General features: G+C 40.6%; 1 protein-coding gene across 3 annotated transcripts in view; it reads right to left on the bottom strand.

Moving 5' to 3' along the window:
- The window catches only part of golph3 (golgi phosphoprotein 3), a 34,323-nt gene that overhangs the window by 13,922 nt on the left and 2,717 nt on the right, over nucleotides 1-17,684 (bottom strand). The window contains exon 2 of one of the 3 annotated variants that reach the window (XM_037096913.1): nucleotides 8,474-8,639. The exons of the other annotated variants lie outside the window; for them this stretch is intronic. Coding sequence (XP_036952808.1) covers nucleotides 8,474-8,614 — 141 coding nt within the window. The 5' untranslated portion in view covers nucleotides 8,615-8,639. The remainder of the gene's footprint in view (nucleotides 1-8,473; nucleotides 8,640-17,684) is intronic. 3 annotated transcript variants of the gene reach the window in all.

Genomic DNA, 17,684 nt, shown 5'->3' with positions numbered 1-17,684 from the left:
ACATACACACATACACAGACACACGGCTGGCCGACTGTTAGGTTCATGGAGAAGCGTCCATCCTCCTGTCTGTCCTCCCAACCGTCCTACCGACTCTTCCTCACATTTCTACCCTAAAAACAGCAGGTCTTTAACTCACCAAGTGATGAAAATAAATCAGCCCTCCAGACCGAGACTTCGGTGAACTTTCCCCCAGAAACCAGCCTCTGTCCCCGCAAGCGAGTCCAGTTTGCTGATGACGATCATGTAATCACATAATTTAGGGCAAAAAACTTAACTTTGTCACTTTCCAGGATGTTTGGTGGGTCAGTATCTCAATCACTACACATTATGACAGCATCCATATGATTATAAACTGTCTGCGGGTTTAGACTGACAGGGGACACCGGAGGGAACACCGAACCCATCGGTCGCTTTCTTTGTGCCAGACTTAACTCTGTGTCTTGAGTTATCGTTAACATTAAGCCACAGCAGCTGCATCTTCTTAATAATGCCACACGGGTGGGGACTGAGGAAGAGACAGAACAGAAAACAGCAAAATAATAATAATAGCGAGACGAAATAACATTACATTTCGTCTCATCTTGGTCAATGAAAATGAAGAGATACTTTAGCAGAGTTTTTATTTTGTAAAACACATTTAGTCCCGTTTTTATTTGTCAACAACACTGCATTATATATTTGATCATAGTTTTCATCACACGACCACCATATACGTTGCGTCTCGTCTCCGTCGCGTGATAAAGGTTCATTGACGACGATATTTAGCCATAATTTTTGTTAACGAAAGCAACACTGCTCTGAAGCACTGTATCTGTGCTGTATGTATGCTTGAAATGTGTCTGTCAAAATTCAAAACAGAGGAATTCATACAAAAATGTTCAGGGATTGAGTGGCTGCACAGTGTGCACAGAATGTTTTTCACTGTGTTGTCTCCCAAGCCACTCTGCTAATAGCAGTGTGTGTCACACTGCAAGTGACTCAAAAGAGGCTTTGAAATCCAACATGAGTGGCCAGTGTCCAGACTAAGATGCATCTTTAGAAATCCAATTTGAATTAAAGCTGCGAGCAGCGTTGGTCGGGCCCTCGCAGTCCACGCACCTCGGGGCATGCTGCCGTCAGGGCTTCTGCACGCAACGCCTTGAAGAAGGTGTTTCTGTATAATTTGGTGGCCTGCTCCCGCTGGTATGAAGTAATGTACGCTGAAGTCAAAAATAGTGCGTGTACTGCTGCATGATTCCCCACACAAAGACTGAGTTGATGGTCCGCTTCTGGAGCTGGCTGACAAAAATGTCCACATGAGGCATAATGCAAAGAAATAGTTTCGGGAAGAAGCTGAAAGTATCATCGTCCAGTAGCTGAAGAGAAATGTTTCTCCAGTTCTTCCAGCTGCTCTACACTGTAGCGATGATGTCAGGCACTCTAGCTCACGCAATACACACCCATTATAAAATCACAAGATAGCCTAAAAAATCCTTGAAACTAAAACTGTGATGATTTGAAAACCGTTAAAGATTGTTAGAAACTGAATACATGCCCAATAGTTCAAGGTCTTCTGACTCTTTAAAATGTGGAATAGTATCTGTAGCTCAAAGCAAGAAGCACAACAAGAGGTTGAAAGGCGATGAGTTTTGAAGAGGATTTTAAGATTTTCCCATTTACTTTCCATTCAAACTAATTAGACTGCGACCAAATCGCCACCTATTGGCCGATCTGCACCAAATTTTACACAAAGCCTCATCAGTCCATTGCACACAATTTTCAACATTTACATGATAATCAGAAAGTATTTTGTTAAGATGTACATGATTGTCTGCTTTCTAGACAATTTGCAGGAATTTGTTGTTTTATATTTTGGCTGTTTTATGGACTGTCAAAATTCTTTTAATAACTTTTTGTCGGGAGGGTCCATAGATGCTTCACGCAAAATTTAGTGCAAATTGGTCAAATCGCCTAGGAGGAGTTCGAAAAAGTAGGTTTTGCATTTGTCCCAATTTTGCGAACAAAAAGTTAGCGCAAAAGTGGGCGTGGCCTACAACAAATAATTCAGCTGAATGCAGGGAATAAGTAGATATAAGGTTTAACAATGTGTGACACATTATGTGTGAGTTATGGGCCAAAAACGCTTTCACATAAAAAATAGCGCCACCTGCTGGTCATTTTTGGTGTGTAAGTTGCAGGGGCTAGTCTATACCAAACCTATGAATTTCATTTCCACAAGTGTTATGGTGTGGGCACAGGGCCAAATATAAAATTAAACTGGCACCAGAGCGCCACCTAGTGGCCGATTGATAAGCATTTTGTGAGATATGCTCAAGAGGCCAGTGGCAATAAGTATACCAAGTTTGGTGTCAATCCGCCAAACCGATGTGGAGATATAAACTATTTGAATTTAAAGAGCGCCACCTTGTGGTCATCGCCTACACTTTTGCAAACATCCTCAGGAACTCATGTCAAAGTATTATCTTAGGTCTCATGTCATTTGGACACACCATTGTGGAGATATTTAACACTTCCTGTTTGGGAGGAAATCTGCAGGAAGTTGTTATTTAATATCTTGAGTATTGTTTGGCCTATCAAAATTCTTTTAATAACTTTTTGTCAGGAGGGTCCACAGATGCTCTATGCCAAGTTTCGTGCAAATCGGTTAAATTGCCTGGGACGAGTTCGAAAAAGTATGTTTTGCATTTGTCGCAATTTTGCGAACTGAAAGTTAGCTCGAAAGTGGGCGTGGCCTGCACCAAATAATTCAGCTGGATGCAGGGAACATGGAGATATAAGGTTTATCAATGTGTGACACATTATGTGTGAGTTATGGGCCAAAAACTCTTCAAGTGAAAAATAGCGCCACCTGCTGGTCATTTTTGGTGTGTAAGTTGCAGGGGCCAGTCTATACCAGCTCTATGAATTTCATTTCCATAAGTGTTATGGTGTGGGCACAGGGCCAAATATAAAATTAAACTGGCACCAGAGCGCCACCTAGTGGCCGATTGATAAGTCCTTTGTCAGATATCCTCAAGGGGGCAGTGGCAATGACTATACCAAGTTTGGTGTCAATCCGCCCAAGCGATGTGGAGATATAAACTATATGAATTTAAAGGGCGCCACCTTGTGGTCATCGCCTAGACTTTTGGACACATGCTCATTAAGTCATGTCAAAGTATAATCTTAAGTTCCATGTCATTTGGACACACCGTTGTGGAGATATCCAACACTTCCTGTTTGGCAGGAAATCTGCAGGAAGTTGTTATTTAATAACGTGAGTATTGTTTGGCCTATCAAAATTCTTTTAATAACTTCTTGTCAGGAGGGTCCACAGATGCTGTGTGCCAAGTTTCGTGCAAATCGGTGAAATCGCCTGGGAGGAGTTCGAAAAAAAACGGAGGCGGAAATGGGCGTGGCCTATACCACGAGACTCAGCCCACTTCACTGAACGCGGGGATATAAGGTTTTTGAATGTGCGACAAAGTATATGGGAGTTATTAGCCAAAACGCGCTGTGCTTAATAACAGCGCCACCTAGTGGTGGAAATTCAGGACGACAATAGATTATAAAATTTTTCGCCGGGTGGGACTTATATTCCAAGTTTGGTGAGTTTTGGGGTATGTTCAGGTAGTCAAAAATGCAATCATTTCGTCCGAATAAAAAAAAAAAAAAAAAAAAAAAAAAAAGAATCCCTTGAAATACAATAGGGTCCTCGCAGGGGTTCCCTGCTCGGGCCCTAATTAAAGCTGCGAGCAGCGTTGGTCGGGCCCTCGCAGTCCACGCACCTCGGGGCATGCTGCCGTCAGGGCTTCCGCACGCAACGCCTTGAAGAAGCTGTTTCTGTATAATTTGGTGGCCTGCTCCCGCTGGTATGAAGTAATGTACGCTGAAGTCAAAAATAGTGCGTGTACTGCTGCCTGATTCCCCACACAAAGACTGAGTTGATGGTCCGCTTCTGGAGCTGGCTGACGAAAATGTCCACATGAGGCATAATGCAAAGAAATAGTTTCGGGAAGAAGCTGAAAGTATCATCGTCCAGTAGCTGAAGAGAAATGTTTCTCCAGTTCTTCCAGCTGCTCTACACTGTAGCGATGATGTCAGGCACTCTAGCTCACGCAATACACACCCATTATAAAATCACAAGATAGCCTAAAAAATCCTTGAAACTAAAACTGTGATGATTTGAAAACCGTTAAAGATTGTTAGAAACTGAATACATGCCCAATAGTTCAAGGTCTTCTGACTCTTTAAAATGTGGAATAGTATCTGTAGCTCAAAGCAAGAAGCATAGGTTGAGCTCAACATTCTCTGTTAGGCAGATTCCCAGTCCTGTTTTGAACCTACCCATCAAGATTTGTGATGATAAGACAAAGGGTGTGGGAGTTATGGCCAATCATTTCTAAGCCCCACCCATTGCAAAAATACATGGGTCCCTGGTGCCCATGTTTTTTGGCCAATCTGGCTCATTTATAATAGAAATTCGTCTTTTCATCCCCCAAAGCTGTATACCAAATTTGGTGTTGAGAGAGTCAGCCTTTCAAAAGTTCTATTCATTTAGCTGTTTTTGTTGTTATGAAAATTAGCAAAAAATCTGTAAGAGCGGCTTTCATGGTGCAAGAGACTTTTTTGTAGAGGAATATCAGGAGGACATGTATGAAAATTTTCAAGTCAATAGCACTTATGGCTTTGTGGGAAAAGCCTTTTGAAGTTCACACCCTATGTTATAGCGCCCCATCAGACAGATTGGGATCAAATTTTTGAAGCAGCATTTGTAAGTCATAGATACTCAATGCACCAAGTTTCATGTCTCTGGGTCCTTCCAGCTCGCCATAAATTAATAAAAGGCAAACAATGATGGTTAATGATGATGATGAAGATGTTGATGAACAGGCCACACCCACTTTCACCTATCAACATGGCACTCCCGATATTAGTTATTACTCACCCCTAGAGCATGCATACCAAATTTGGTGAAATTCCGTCCAATGGACTTTGAGATATGCATGTGTAGCATTTATTGCGCCCCCTATAGGTTGAGCTCAACATGCTTTGGTATGCAGATTCCCGGTACAGTGGTCACCCACCAAGTTTTGTGATGATAGGGCAAAGGGTGTGGGAGTTATGGCCAATCATTTCTAAGCCCTGCCTATTGCAAAAATACATTGGTCCGTGGTGGCCATGTTTTTTGACCAATCTGGCTCATTTATAGTAGAAATGTGTCCTTTCATCCCCGAAGCCGTATGCCAAATTTGGTGCTGATAGAGTCAATCTTTCAAAAGTTCTATTCATTTTACTATTTTTCACATTATGCTAATTAGCAAAAAATCTAAGTAGGCAGAGCTATATGGTCCAGGGGCTTTTTTGTAGAGCACATGGAGCTGGACTTGTGTGTCCAATTTCAAGTCAATCAGGCTTACGGTGTGAGGGTGTGGCCTTCCCAAAAATGAATTTTCAAGCCTTAATTACATCGCCATCATCTGGCTGACTGGGCTCATAATTCAATAAAAGTTGATGCTCATCATTTCCAATCACTGGGCAAAGTTTCAAGTTTCTGGCCCATTCCAGCTCACGTGAATTTGAGCTCAAGCGGCAAACAACAAATAATAATAATCTCTATAAAAGCAAGGAATCTGTGTGTGTGTGTGTGTGTGTGTGTGTGTGTGTGTGTGTGTGTGTGTGTGTGTGTGTGTATGTTCGTGTTCCTCAAATATCTCTGCGGATCAGGATCAGACTGACCCGAGAGTTTCAACAGATTTGTTTGGACTGCAATGATACCGTTAATAAATCATTTTATAAATGCTTTACAAATTCTGCGAGCATTGTCCACTGGAGCCACCACAGTCACATGCACACCAGAGCCAATCACTGCAGAGCTCACTTCCACGACATACCTTAAGAAACAAGCGGATTTAGACCTGCAGAGGCACAAGCTGGCCTGTGATTTTGCTGGCGGTTCGGTCCCGTTTTGTGCATCTAGACTGACTATTGTGGATTAATGAGACTAAACGAGTCTGGACCGAGTCTGTTCGGGTTTGAGGAGATCCATGTGGACAACAAAGTGGAATCGGAATCTCGGACGCACCGGCAGGTCCAAAACCGGACTTAGGGTAAACAATGTCTACCATGCTTTATCGTGAACATTGCCGTTAGGTTTGTTTTATGTCTGGTGCAGGAAGAAATGGTAAAAACAGGCTTTTGTCACGAGAGCAGCACGTTTGATTGTTGAGGAATGGGAAGTTGTGGGAAGGACAGAGGCGGATGAATGACAGGCAATGACCGTCGGTGTAGAGACAGCCAGCAATATTGAGAGTTGAGAGATTTGTGACACATAGCGTGTTAGGAGTGTGTAGTTAGTGTGTTATGTGTGTTTGGTGTAGTGTGTTCACTGTGTAGTTCAGTCGTTTTTTTGTTTATTGAGTCAAAACAATGAGGAGACTGCTAAATGTGGAGCAGGCAGTGCAGCTCTTCATTCAGCTGGAGGGAGCTAAGGCTGACCTGAGCATTGCCTGCATTTAAATGTTAATAGTTACATATAACTTTGTACATTTTTAAAATGTATGCACATATTTAGCAAACCACAATTTGTATTTGCATTTTAAGTAATAAAAAATGGTTTGTTAAACATATTTGTGGTTTTTAACACAAAAAATATGTAACTTTTTCTACTTGGATTTTATGTTTTTTTTTTTGTGATTTTAGGTCTATCGTGTTAATACAATAGTATATAGTTTTGAAGGTGAAATATAATGGCAAAATCAAAAATAGTCAAAAACGGCCAAGTATACCCTGGAATATCGGATTTCACAACAAACCTAAATATTCCCGATGTCCCACCTTCAAACCGCTTCGGGGTAAACCGGCACAATTTTCATATCAGTAGTGCATCGGAATTAAAATTTAAATGAGTAATTAAGTATGTTGGCAGATTGTCCCAGTCTGTCCCAGACGATTTAGAGAATATTAACAGATAAAAGTTTAGGCTAGCACCCTGGATAATGATAGCAACACATGCAACAGGCTGATAAAAGTAAATTCTGTTACTTAATCCTATGCTGTCAATTTATACTAGCGGCGAGGTTAATGTTTAGGGAGTGTGATAGTAGTTAAACATCAATTTAATATCATTAAGGCTGCAGAGTTATGGGTGAAGCTTATGATATGAGAACATTGATTATGAACTGCTAACTCATAATGTCTCTCTCTCAGAAATGTTTTGAAAAATAGCCCATTAAATGATAGACTATGGTGAATTTTATGTAAATAAATGGACAACATTCAGACATGAGATAAACAAACCCAATATGAGCTAATATTACAGTAGCACCACCTCCCAAAAGGCTTTCCAACGCTACCGACCTCTTCTATTAAGGCTGGGTACTGTCAACAACCTCACGATTCGATTTTGATTATTTAGGTCACAATTCAATATCGATTCAGTAATAAGTAGTTATAAACAAATAATTCATTAGAATACCTGTTGATAATTTTTAAATTCAAAAAAGTAATCTTAAATTATAAATCTTTCCTCTAGGAAGTTCTACATCAAAATGTAAACAAAGAGAAGTGTATGTTAGATCTCTCTGCAAAACCACTTTTTTTTCTTTTTTGCAGTCATGCCAGATGGTATGCCAGAGATCCGGCATGACGCTGGAATGCAATCAGCCCTGCAAAATGAATGCAATGTTTTTCAAGCAGTCATACTAAACAACTGTCCCTAACAGGTGATATCATGTGGAGCGTCAGTGAAGCTGCAGGCCAGGAGTACTGAGAGGACCACAGTGCGACCGAAAACACAGTAAGGTGGGTCAGGCTTAATGAATCATACTTAATGGCTATTACCTTGCAATATTATTAAAGGAATCATACTACACATAACTATTACTATCAGTCATTATTTGATACACCTGTGCAACATCATGCAGTGCAGTACAACAGTTGTGCCATAAACAATGGAACAGTGATGTTTGCTGGATACAAGTAGGTGGAGAGGCAGTGATGTTGGCTTCGTCCTGAAACACTTTCAGCTGTTCTGGTGTTGCTTGATGTTGAACCTAGGCCACTGTTCTTTTTCACCATCTTGGTCTGGTTCTTGCTTCCAAGATGGCCATCTTTTAAGTGTTGTTTTTTCCTGTCAATTTTTGTTTCTTTTTTGCTGCAATCCGCAACCTCAACCTAATAAATCTCCTAATGATCTTTTCTTCTACTCCACAGCATGACGGAAGCCTGCTGGAGAGTGCCAGAGCTTCCTTCTCCAACACATCCACTGCACTGGGAAGCTCCATGAGGGAGGAACCAGTCCTAAGCAGTTCCTCGATGTGGTGAATGACATCATAGGCTTCTTGGGAGGGGTGGCAACTTAACTTCTTGGTTTTAGCATTGTTTTTCTTATTCTGTGTTCCCTGTTCTTTATTCAAAAATCTTAAACATACCAGCTGTGTGGTATTTGAAAGTGTGCAGAAGTGCAAATGCATTGTTTGAATATGATTACCTCACATATTTTGCTGTCACACTCTTTGTAGGTGGTTAAATTGCTCCTTCTGACTTTAGCCACCCATGCTTTTCTCCTGTCTCTGTCTTTGGGGAAGCCATACATGTGCACGCCTTTCTCGAGCGACTGGAGCATGCCCATGCAGCACAGCACACCATGCTGAAGACTGTATTCAAGGACAACATAGCAGAAAGGATACAAACAGCTTGACATGCTGATCTGTTTGACTTCTTTAGATACTGTTAGATACTACCAAGGAATTCATTGTGGTATTAAGTGCATTATGTATCAATGAGTAGAGTAAATTTGGGATAAGTAGCAATAGTTAACAAGTAGTGATAGAGTTCCATTTACTGGCGATGAATTCAAATCAAAATTTAATTTGCCACTGATTTTTCCCATTTCCTATCAGAACACAGTTATCATCATCTGATATCATATTATCATCACCATAATGCTGTTGTGAGTCAAATTTAATGTGACTTGCTGATTTTTTCTCACCCTCAAAAACTGCTGTTCAAACAAATTTCAGACTAAATGGACACAGCAAGTCTTCACAAAGACATTAATTAATAGACATTTGAATGAACATATTTATTGATTACATTATTTTGGTCAGACAAGTTGTTCAGTGGTACTTATTGTGCAGTCAATTGGCAAATCATGTTAGTCACCTGTTTAGTTGGGGAGCCAAAAGTCTCAAAAATGGGTTGAACCTGACATGGTCTTCCATACTTTTTATTTGTGTTTTTTCTTTTACTTCGACCCTAACAACGAATAATTGGAGGGTTCGCTCTGCCGGAAATATTGTGAAAAAAAAGTGTCCATTTTAGTGTTTGCACCCTATATTTTTAAAAAATGTGAAAAAATTTTTTTCCTCAATTCCTCAGTGGGTTGGATAGGCTGTCAATAAATGCATTCCAGATACAGGTATTTTCTCACTTTTTTTCCCAATATTTTCATCTTTAATTCCACAGAAAAAAAAGAAGAATCCAACCAAAATCAATGGATTTGTGGAGATTTCACTACTAGTTGGTGATCGACAGGCTCAGATCCTCAGTAGAATTTTAGACATATTATTCTATTTGCCAGCCCATAGAGCTCCATTGTGAACCTAGAAATTGAGTACACCAAAGTTTTAAGTTAGAAATGTACAGTATGGGTCCCCAGCCTTAAGAAACTGATGGATGCTAATTTGCATATGTTTGGCAATTTGTGTAATTAGCATTATTAGCATTAATCACCAATATGGGCAATATTTCAGCAACTGCTTGGCCGATTTGGACAATATTGGCATGGTTTTGGGGGTTATTGAGGATGCTGAATCCGTTTCTGACATTCTCAAAATTGGAAATGGCAGTTTAAACCAAAAGTGATAATCAATCGATAATCCTTATCGGTACCGATACTTATCGATACTACAACATGTAATTTGAGTTAAAAAAATAAAGACTTTGTAAGACGTCAAAAGATTCAACCTTCTTTTTTATTACCACAAGGTACTAATAAAGCTGTTGTTTTTAAAACACATATCTATAACTGCGGTCAGTTTCCTCCTCTGCTGACTTCCATCAAACCTTGCAACATTCAACATTGGAACCCCAACCTTCTCCTGCAATCACAAGCACCTTTTCTTCAAATACTGGTAACACCGAACTGGGCTTAGATAGCATAGCATAGCATAGCATTCTTCAAGGGTAGAGGCCCGAGGTGATCCAATGCAAGTTGGATCATATTATTTATCATAATTATTAATTATCCCAAATACAGTGGGGCAGAAAAGTATTTAGTCAGCCACCAATTGAGCAAGTTCTCCCACTTAAAAAGATGATGAGATGATGAGAGAGGCCTGTAATTTTCATCATAGGTGGACTTCAACTATGAGAGACAGAATGGGGGGAAAGAATCCAGGAAATCACATTGTAGGATTTTTAATGAATTAATTGGTAAATTCCTTGGTGAAATAAGTATTTGGTCACCTACAAAAAAAGCAAGATTTCTGGCTCTCACAGACCTGTAACTTCTCCTTTAAGAGGCTCCTCTGTCCTCCACTCGTTACCTGTATTAATGGCACCTGTTTGAACTTGTTATCAGATAAAAGACACCTGTCCACAACCTCAAACAGTCACACTCCAAACTCCACTATGGCCAAGACCAAAGAGCTGTCAAAGGACACCAGAAACAAAATTGTAGACGTGCACCAGGCTGGGAAGATTGAATCTGCAATAGGTAAGCACCTTGGTGTGAAGAAATCAACTGTCGGAGCAATTATTAGAAAATGGAAGACATACAAGACCACTGATATTCTCCCTTGATCTGGGGCCCCACGCAAGATCTCATCCCATGTGGTCAAAATGATCACAAGAACGGTGAGCAAAAATCCCAGAACCACACGGGGGGACCTAGTGAAAGACCTGCGGAGAGCTGGGACCAAAGTAACAAAGGCTACCATCAGTAACACACTATGCTGCCAGGGACTCAAATCCTGCAGTGCCAGACGTGTCCCCCTGCTTAAGCCAGTACATGTCCAGGCCCGTCTGAATTTTGTTAGAGTGCATTTAGATGACCCAGAAGAGGATTGGGAGAATGTCATATGGTCAGATGAAAACAAAACAGAACTTTTTTGTTAAAAACTCAACTTGTCGTGTTTGGAGGAGAAAGAATGCTGAGTTGCATCCAAAGACACCATACCATACCTACTGTGAAGTATGGGGGTGGAAACATCATGCTTTGGGGCTGTTTTTCTGCAAAGGGACCAGGACGACTGATCCGTGTAAAGGAAAGAATGAATGGGGCCATGTATCGTGAGATTTTAAGTGAAAACCTCCTACCATCAGCGAGGGCATTGAAGATGAAACATGGCTGGGTCTTTCAGCATGACAATGATCCCAAACATATCACCCGGGCAACGAAGGAGTGGATTCGTAAGAAGCATTTCAAGGTCCGGGAGTGGCCTAGCCAGTCTCCAGATCTCAACCCCATAGAAAATCTTTGGAGGGAGTTGAAAGTCCATGTTGCCCAGCGACAGCCCCAAGACATCATTGCTCTAGAGGAGATCTGCATGGAGGAATGGACCAAAATACCAGCAACAGTGTGTGAAAACCTTGTGAAGACTTACAGAAATCGTTTGTCCTCTGTCACTGCCAACAAAGGGTATATAACAAGTATTGATATGAACTTTTGTTATTGACCAAATACTTATTTTCCACCATAATTTGCAAATAAATTCTTTAAAAATCGAATGTGATTTTCTGGATTTTTTCTCTCATTTTGTCTCTCATATTTGAGGTATACCTATGATGAAAATTACAGGCCTCTCTCATCTTTTTAAGTGGGAGAACTTGCACAATTGGTGGCTAACTAAATACTTTTTTTGCCCCACTGTAATCATTAATTATTATTGATAGCCAAATTTAACCTAAATCTCCCTTTCATTGTTGCTTAATCATTACTTAATTGTGCCTCGCCCAACATATCATCTCAATGAAAGCTAGTTGATCAAATTGAAGCAAATAACCAAGATTACAGTGTATATAGTGCATATCTCATTTTTAAAATGTTATTTATAGCCCAATATCTCTATAGCCTACTTCTAAGCCGTCTCTTGGGGTGGTTTAAATTGTTAAAATATGGCAGGAGTTCTTTTGCATAAAATCCAGACACTTAATCCACAGTAATTAATACATCAAGAGTTAATGTTACCACTACTACCGAAAAAAGTTAGCCTACTTTTCTTCATCACCCCAATCCTGATAGCTCACAAGTTCTGGCAGGCAGAAAGAGAGGGTGACTGGCTGCTGCAACAACAATGCCTTCAAGAGATGCTGCCCTATTTCTTTGCCACTGGTCATCAGGACTACTCAACATGAATCACATGGCATCTGCGTGACATGCAGCGCCTTCCTGCTACTGCCAATGATGACCTCCTCGCCGGAAGCCTTGTGTGCCACCACTCAGATGGTGCAGCTGCAGTGAGTGGAGATATGTTTGAACAGACATGCATCAAGCAAGGGAAGGGAGTAGGAGGCATAAAGGGCATCTCCACCAACCCTGAGTATGTCGCAGTGTGGATCCAATGTTTCGGCATCTGCTCCCATCTCTCCAAGTCATCTGACGAGATGTACAGTGATGCTGAAGAGTTGGAAAAGACAATGTAGCCCAACAGACACAAAGAAGAGGGTATGAGAGTGCTGTGGGAAAACTCTCACCCACTCACCACCAAGACTGCTACCCTCTACCATATCATAAATGGCCAGGTGACGGATGGAAAGGTGAATGTGCAAGATGCACTGACGATCAGGCAGGACATGAGCACACTTTTCTCTTCATCGCTTCCTGGGGGATTTCATGCACCCATCTCAAATAAGGTGGTGACAACGAAATTCAGGACAAAAGGAGTGAAGGTCAATGGGAAGATCATATGTAACCTTGTGGCGTTGTTTGCTTGGCTGCTGGTGGTGTGGAACAAGAGAAGAATGGAGCTCTCTACCCTCTTTAACTACAAACTTGGCCCGGTCCCTGCATCCATCATCACTGAGTATGGATACCTCAGAAACGGTAATAAGTATGTGATTGCTTAGCATCTTGGAATCCTTGTTCTGAATCTCCACCCACCAGTTGTTGATGCATCGCAGCTAGGGGTGTAACGATTCATCTACTACATCGCTGAAACAATTTATATTCCTAAGATCCAACTACATCGATCTGTGCTTGGCAAATTGGCCTTTCCAGGCGACATGAAGTCGAATAAAAATCATTTGAAATGGTACAGAATTGATTCTATCGATACTAGGAAATTGCAAATTGGATTAAAGCACGGCAAACATTAAAGATGTGTTTTTTTTTAGCACTTTTAACAATATAGACACGTTAAACGTTACTCGGTTCAGTCTGCCCGTCTGTGACATCATCGGCACATGCCGACAGCAGTGCCAATCTCAGAACAGCAACAAAACGCAGCATGGCAGATGGCAGAGGAGACGGTGAGTGTGTGCGGAAACACTCTGGCTTCTGCAAAGACGGAGATGTTCTAATTTAGTCACTCGCTGTTTGTAGAATATGTAAAGCCAAGTAAAAAACACGACTAATCTCTCTAACCACCTACTAAGGCGCCATGGGATTTCACACAACGCCGACCATCCAGACACCTCTAGCAGCATTACTGCTGCAGCAGCAGCGCAAGGTAATGTCAGCTCTGCAGAATGTCAGTTGCACTCTGTTTTTGATATTACTAATGTACTCTTTTTATGTTGTAAACAACAGCAGAAGTAACAGGTAAACCTACTGTTAATTCAACCGGAAGAAATGTTGGTTGCACTTACTGTACTCTTTTTACATTGAAAATGAGAGCAGAAAAGGTTAACCCCCTGGTTGCACTTCATTCAAATAAAAGGTTAATACATTTGCCATTAATTGCTGTTGACTTGTTTATATGAAGTCGAGGACAGCGAAAATAATGTCAAACGTGAAAGCGACATCACTACATCACCTGAGCCCGAAGACATTGTTGAAAAAAAAGGTAACACAACGTCAATTGTGTGGATGTGGTTTGGATGCCGTTTGGATGCGGCAAAAGCAACCAAGAGCAGGCGAAGCCGGTCTGCAAAATATGCCGGCGGTTGGTACCAGCCAGGACGGGGAACACACAAATCTTTTCCATCACCTGAGATGGCACCACCCCAGTAATTACACTGAGAGTGTGACTCTGTGGGCTGAAGCTGACACGACACCACACACACACACACACACACACAATACTTTTCTTAGACGGCGCTGCCACAGCTTTATGAACTGCCATCGTGCCAGGGCCACGTTTACTCTTTTTATACTTGAGATGTTCACTGCCCAGCCAAAGCAATTTGATGTGACAGTTGTCACAGTTTATATACAATGTTTCAGTAAGAAAAAGTTTGTATTATTGTGTATACTTCAATACTTCAAAAATCTCTGGGAGGTAAAACCAGTATAACAGTATTATAGTGGTTTAGTTTTTACATTCATTTTGTCTTTGTTTAGCACGTGAATGTGTCAGAGGCTATGACCCACAAGTTTCCTTAGTTTGGTTTTGTGCTGCCTCTACAAATATTTGAGATTATTATTATTCAATAACTGTTTAAGTTATTTAAATAAGTTGTTTACAAAATCAAAAAATGTAAAATACAGTGAAAAGTGACCAGTCACTTACTAGTTTGCACTTGTTTGAAAGCATATAAAACTCTGTATGAGTGAAAGAGTGCTGCTCTGAATTTTCTTTTGTCAGTTGTGGGCCCTGCTGCTCTCTTGACCAATGGAAAGATTTGTACGATGTGGGGGTGTAATGTGAATCCTTTGTCTGCATGAAGACCTTAAAAACATTTTGTGCTCATTATTGGAAGGCAAATTATTTAATTTTTATGTTATTAAACTTTATTATAACATTTCAGTGAATCTCTTGTTTCTTCAAGCTTCAGGATGTCCCTCACACTGGTAGCATCTGCAAAAACTACATATTGTGATAAGAATCGAGATCGATCAATATGGAAAAACATATTGTGATAACATTTTTTTCCATATTGCCCAGCCCTACTTGTTCATATCCATAATTAACCTGATTCCCTTAAAAGAAACATCAGGGATCTAGGAAACTTCACCTGTACTGTCCAGTATCCAGATATTTACTTCACAGTCACACTGGTTGAATTTTTGGCTAAAAAGTTACTGAATCAATTTCAAGTCACTGAATCGAATCGTATCGTTCTAAATGAACCAAGATCGTCCTTGAATCGTATCGGCAACCACGAATCATGATATGAATGGAATCGTTAAAATGAATTCGTTACACCCCTAATTGCAGTTCGTCTACCACATGGCGTGGCCATCGTCAGGCGCTGTGGCAGACCTCGCAGCCAGCTTGGGCCGCAGGCTTGATAGCTACATCACCCAAGCATTTGCTATCTTTGACCAGTACGAGCAAGTCTCTGCCAAAGACCACGAGAGACAAGGAAGAGCTGGGGAAAGCTTAACAGAGTACCAACTCTCACTAACAACCCCCCTACCTAGCCACGGTATAGTGATGAGGGACAAGACAAACAAGCAGAGGCTAGGCGAGCTCCTGTGCACACACAACATAAGAGATCACAGAGATGGTCAGCAGAGCAGACAGGATTGTCGATCATGACAAAGGTGATGTCCCCCTCATCTAACACAAGTTTGATGCAGCCTGGTGTGGTGCTTAAACTGTCCATATTCTCAGTGATGACCCTGATGTGTTTGTGCTCATGGTCTATTGGAGCTGGAAGGTGGGTATCACATGTCACCTGCAGATGGAGAGATGGGATGGCACTGTTCTCAACATCAGTTAGACAGTAGAGAATCTTGGTGAGCACTGTCGGTCTATCCTGGTTATGCACGTTCTTTCTGGGTGTGACACCACCTCCTATCCCAGTGGTGTCCGCCCTCAAGGCCATGACAGTATTACCTGGTGACTTGCTTCACTTCATCGGATAGGAGGGAGTTACTGACTTGCAAAGAGAGGCAGTGAGGTTTTCTGGACAACCACAGGAAGTCTGCATCTCTGAACGTCGCCAGATATGACATATACTGACAGTGCAACAGGCACTCTTGCTTGATGAAAGTTTTCTAGTTAATAGATAACTAGTGCACATAAAGTTTTCTGCTTTGATTTTTTGGCTATACTTGTGTTTTAAAACCTGTACCTGTACTGCAGGACTGTTGTGTTCTATCTGTAACTTGCATTACACTCCTTTCTCTATATTATTTAGCCATAGTCATAGTTTTCTAGTTTGACATGGTACTTGCCTTTTTTATCTCCAATGTCACCTCAGAGTGTAATGTTTTGTGAATTAAAATGTGCATATTCTGCGTCAGTTGGATAATTGTGTTCATAAATATGCTACTATCCTATTTATCTGTATAGATTCAGGTAAAACTTCTAAATTGACGCAAAATTCATAAAAATCGGCCCACTGGGAGTTGAAATATGGCCTCTTTTGGTTTAAAACTGCCATTTCCAATTTTGAAAATGTCAGAAATTAATTCAGCATCCTCAATAACCCCCAAAACCAAGCAAATATTGTCCAAATTGGTTGCTGAAATATTGCCCATATTGGTGATTAATGCTAATAACAACATACATATGCCAAACATATGCAAATTAGCATCCATCAGTTTCTTATTGCTGGGGACCCATACTGTACATTTTTAACTTAAAACTTTGGTGTACTCAAAATTTCTAGGTTCACAATGGAGGTCTATGGGCTGGCAAATAGACTAATGTCTAAAATTCTCCTGAGGTTCTGAGCCTGTCGATCGCCAACTAGTAGTGAAATTTCCACAAGTCCACTGATTTTGGTTGGATTCTTACATTTTTTTCTGTGGAATGAGCATACTGTTTGGTGAAAAGAATGGCATACTGACTGATGTCATAACTTGGAGGAATAATTGATTGCCAATGAAGTGGATGAAAATATTATAAAAAAACAAAAAAAAACAAAAACATTTTTCTGATAAAAAATGTGGGGTGCATACACTAAAATGGCCACAATATTTCTGGCAGAGCAGACCCTCCAATTATTGGTTCTTAGGGTCAAAGTTAACAGAAAAAACACAAATAAAAAGTATGGCAGACCATGTCAGGTTCAACCCATTTTATTAAGCTTTTGAAAAGTTGGCTCCCCGACTAGTAAGTCTGCCTCCCTCAAGTCTGAAAGTTAGGGAAAAAAAAAACATTCAAAGCAATTAACACAAGCACACATATATTGATAAGTAAGAATAGTTGAGAAAATAGTGATAGAATTCCATTTATTTGCAATTAATTCAAATCAAAATTTAATTCATTTGCCAAGGATTTCCAATTAGAACACACTTATCATAATGCCGAGTCCAGACTTGTCAGTCACCTATCAGTCTGCCTCACTCAAGTAAAAAAAAACAAAAAACAAAAAAACAAAAAACCCAGAAAATAGTATGATTACGATGTCAAGGTCTGTACATGTTTAATAAACTTAATGGGGTTTGAAGCTATTAACACAATAATATAAATGTGGCAGAGCAAAGCATTCATTGGCCATTATTTATTGATAATCGTGGTTTTCCTGTTGTTTTCTATTGCCTGCTAAGCACTTCCTGGAACTTTTGGGGGGGGGGGGCTCTATATTTAAAGCATATTTAAAGCATAAGGTCTACCCTACAAGCACAACAGTGACAGCTCTGT

Source organism: Acanthopagrus latus, chromosome 5 (genome assembly GCF_904848185.1).
Source record: "Acanthopagrus latus isolate v.2019 chromosome 5, fAcaLat1.1, whole genome shotgun sequence".
NCBI lineage: Eukaryota > Metazoa > Chordata > Actinopteri > Spariformes > Sparidae > Acanthopagrus > Acanthopagrus latus.
The sequence above is the reverse complement of the archived record's forward strand: the minus strand, read 5'-3'. Positions and strand labels throughout refer to the sequence as shown.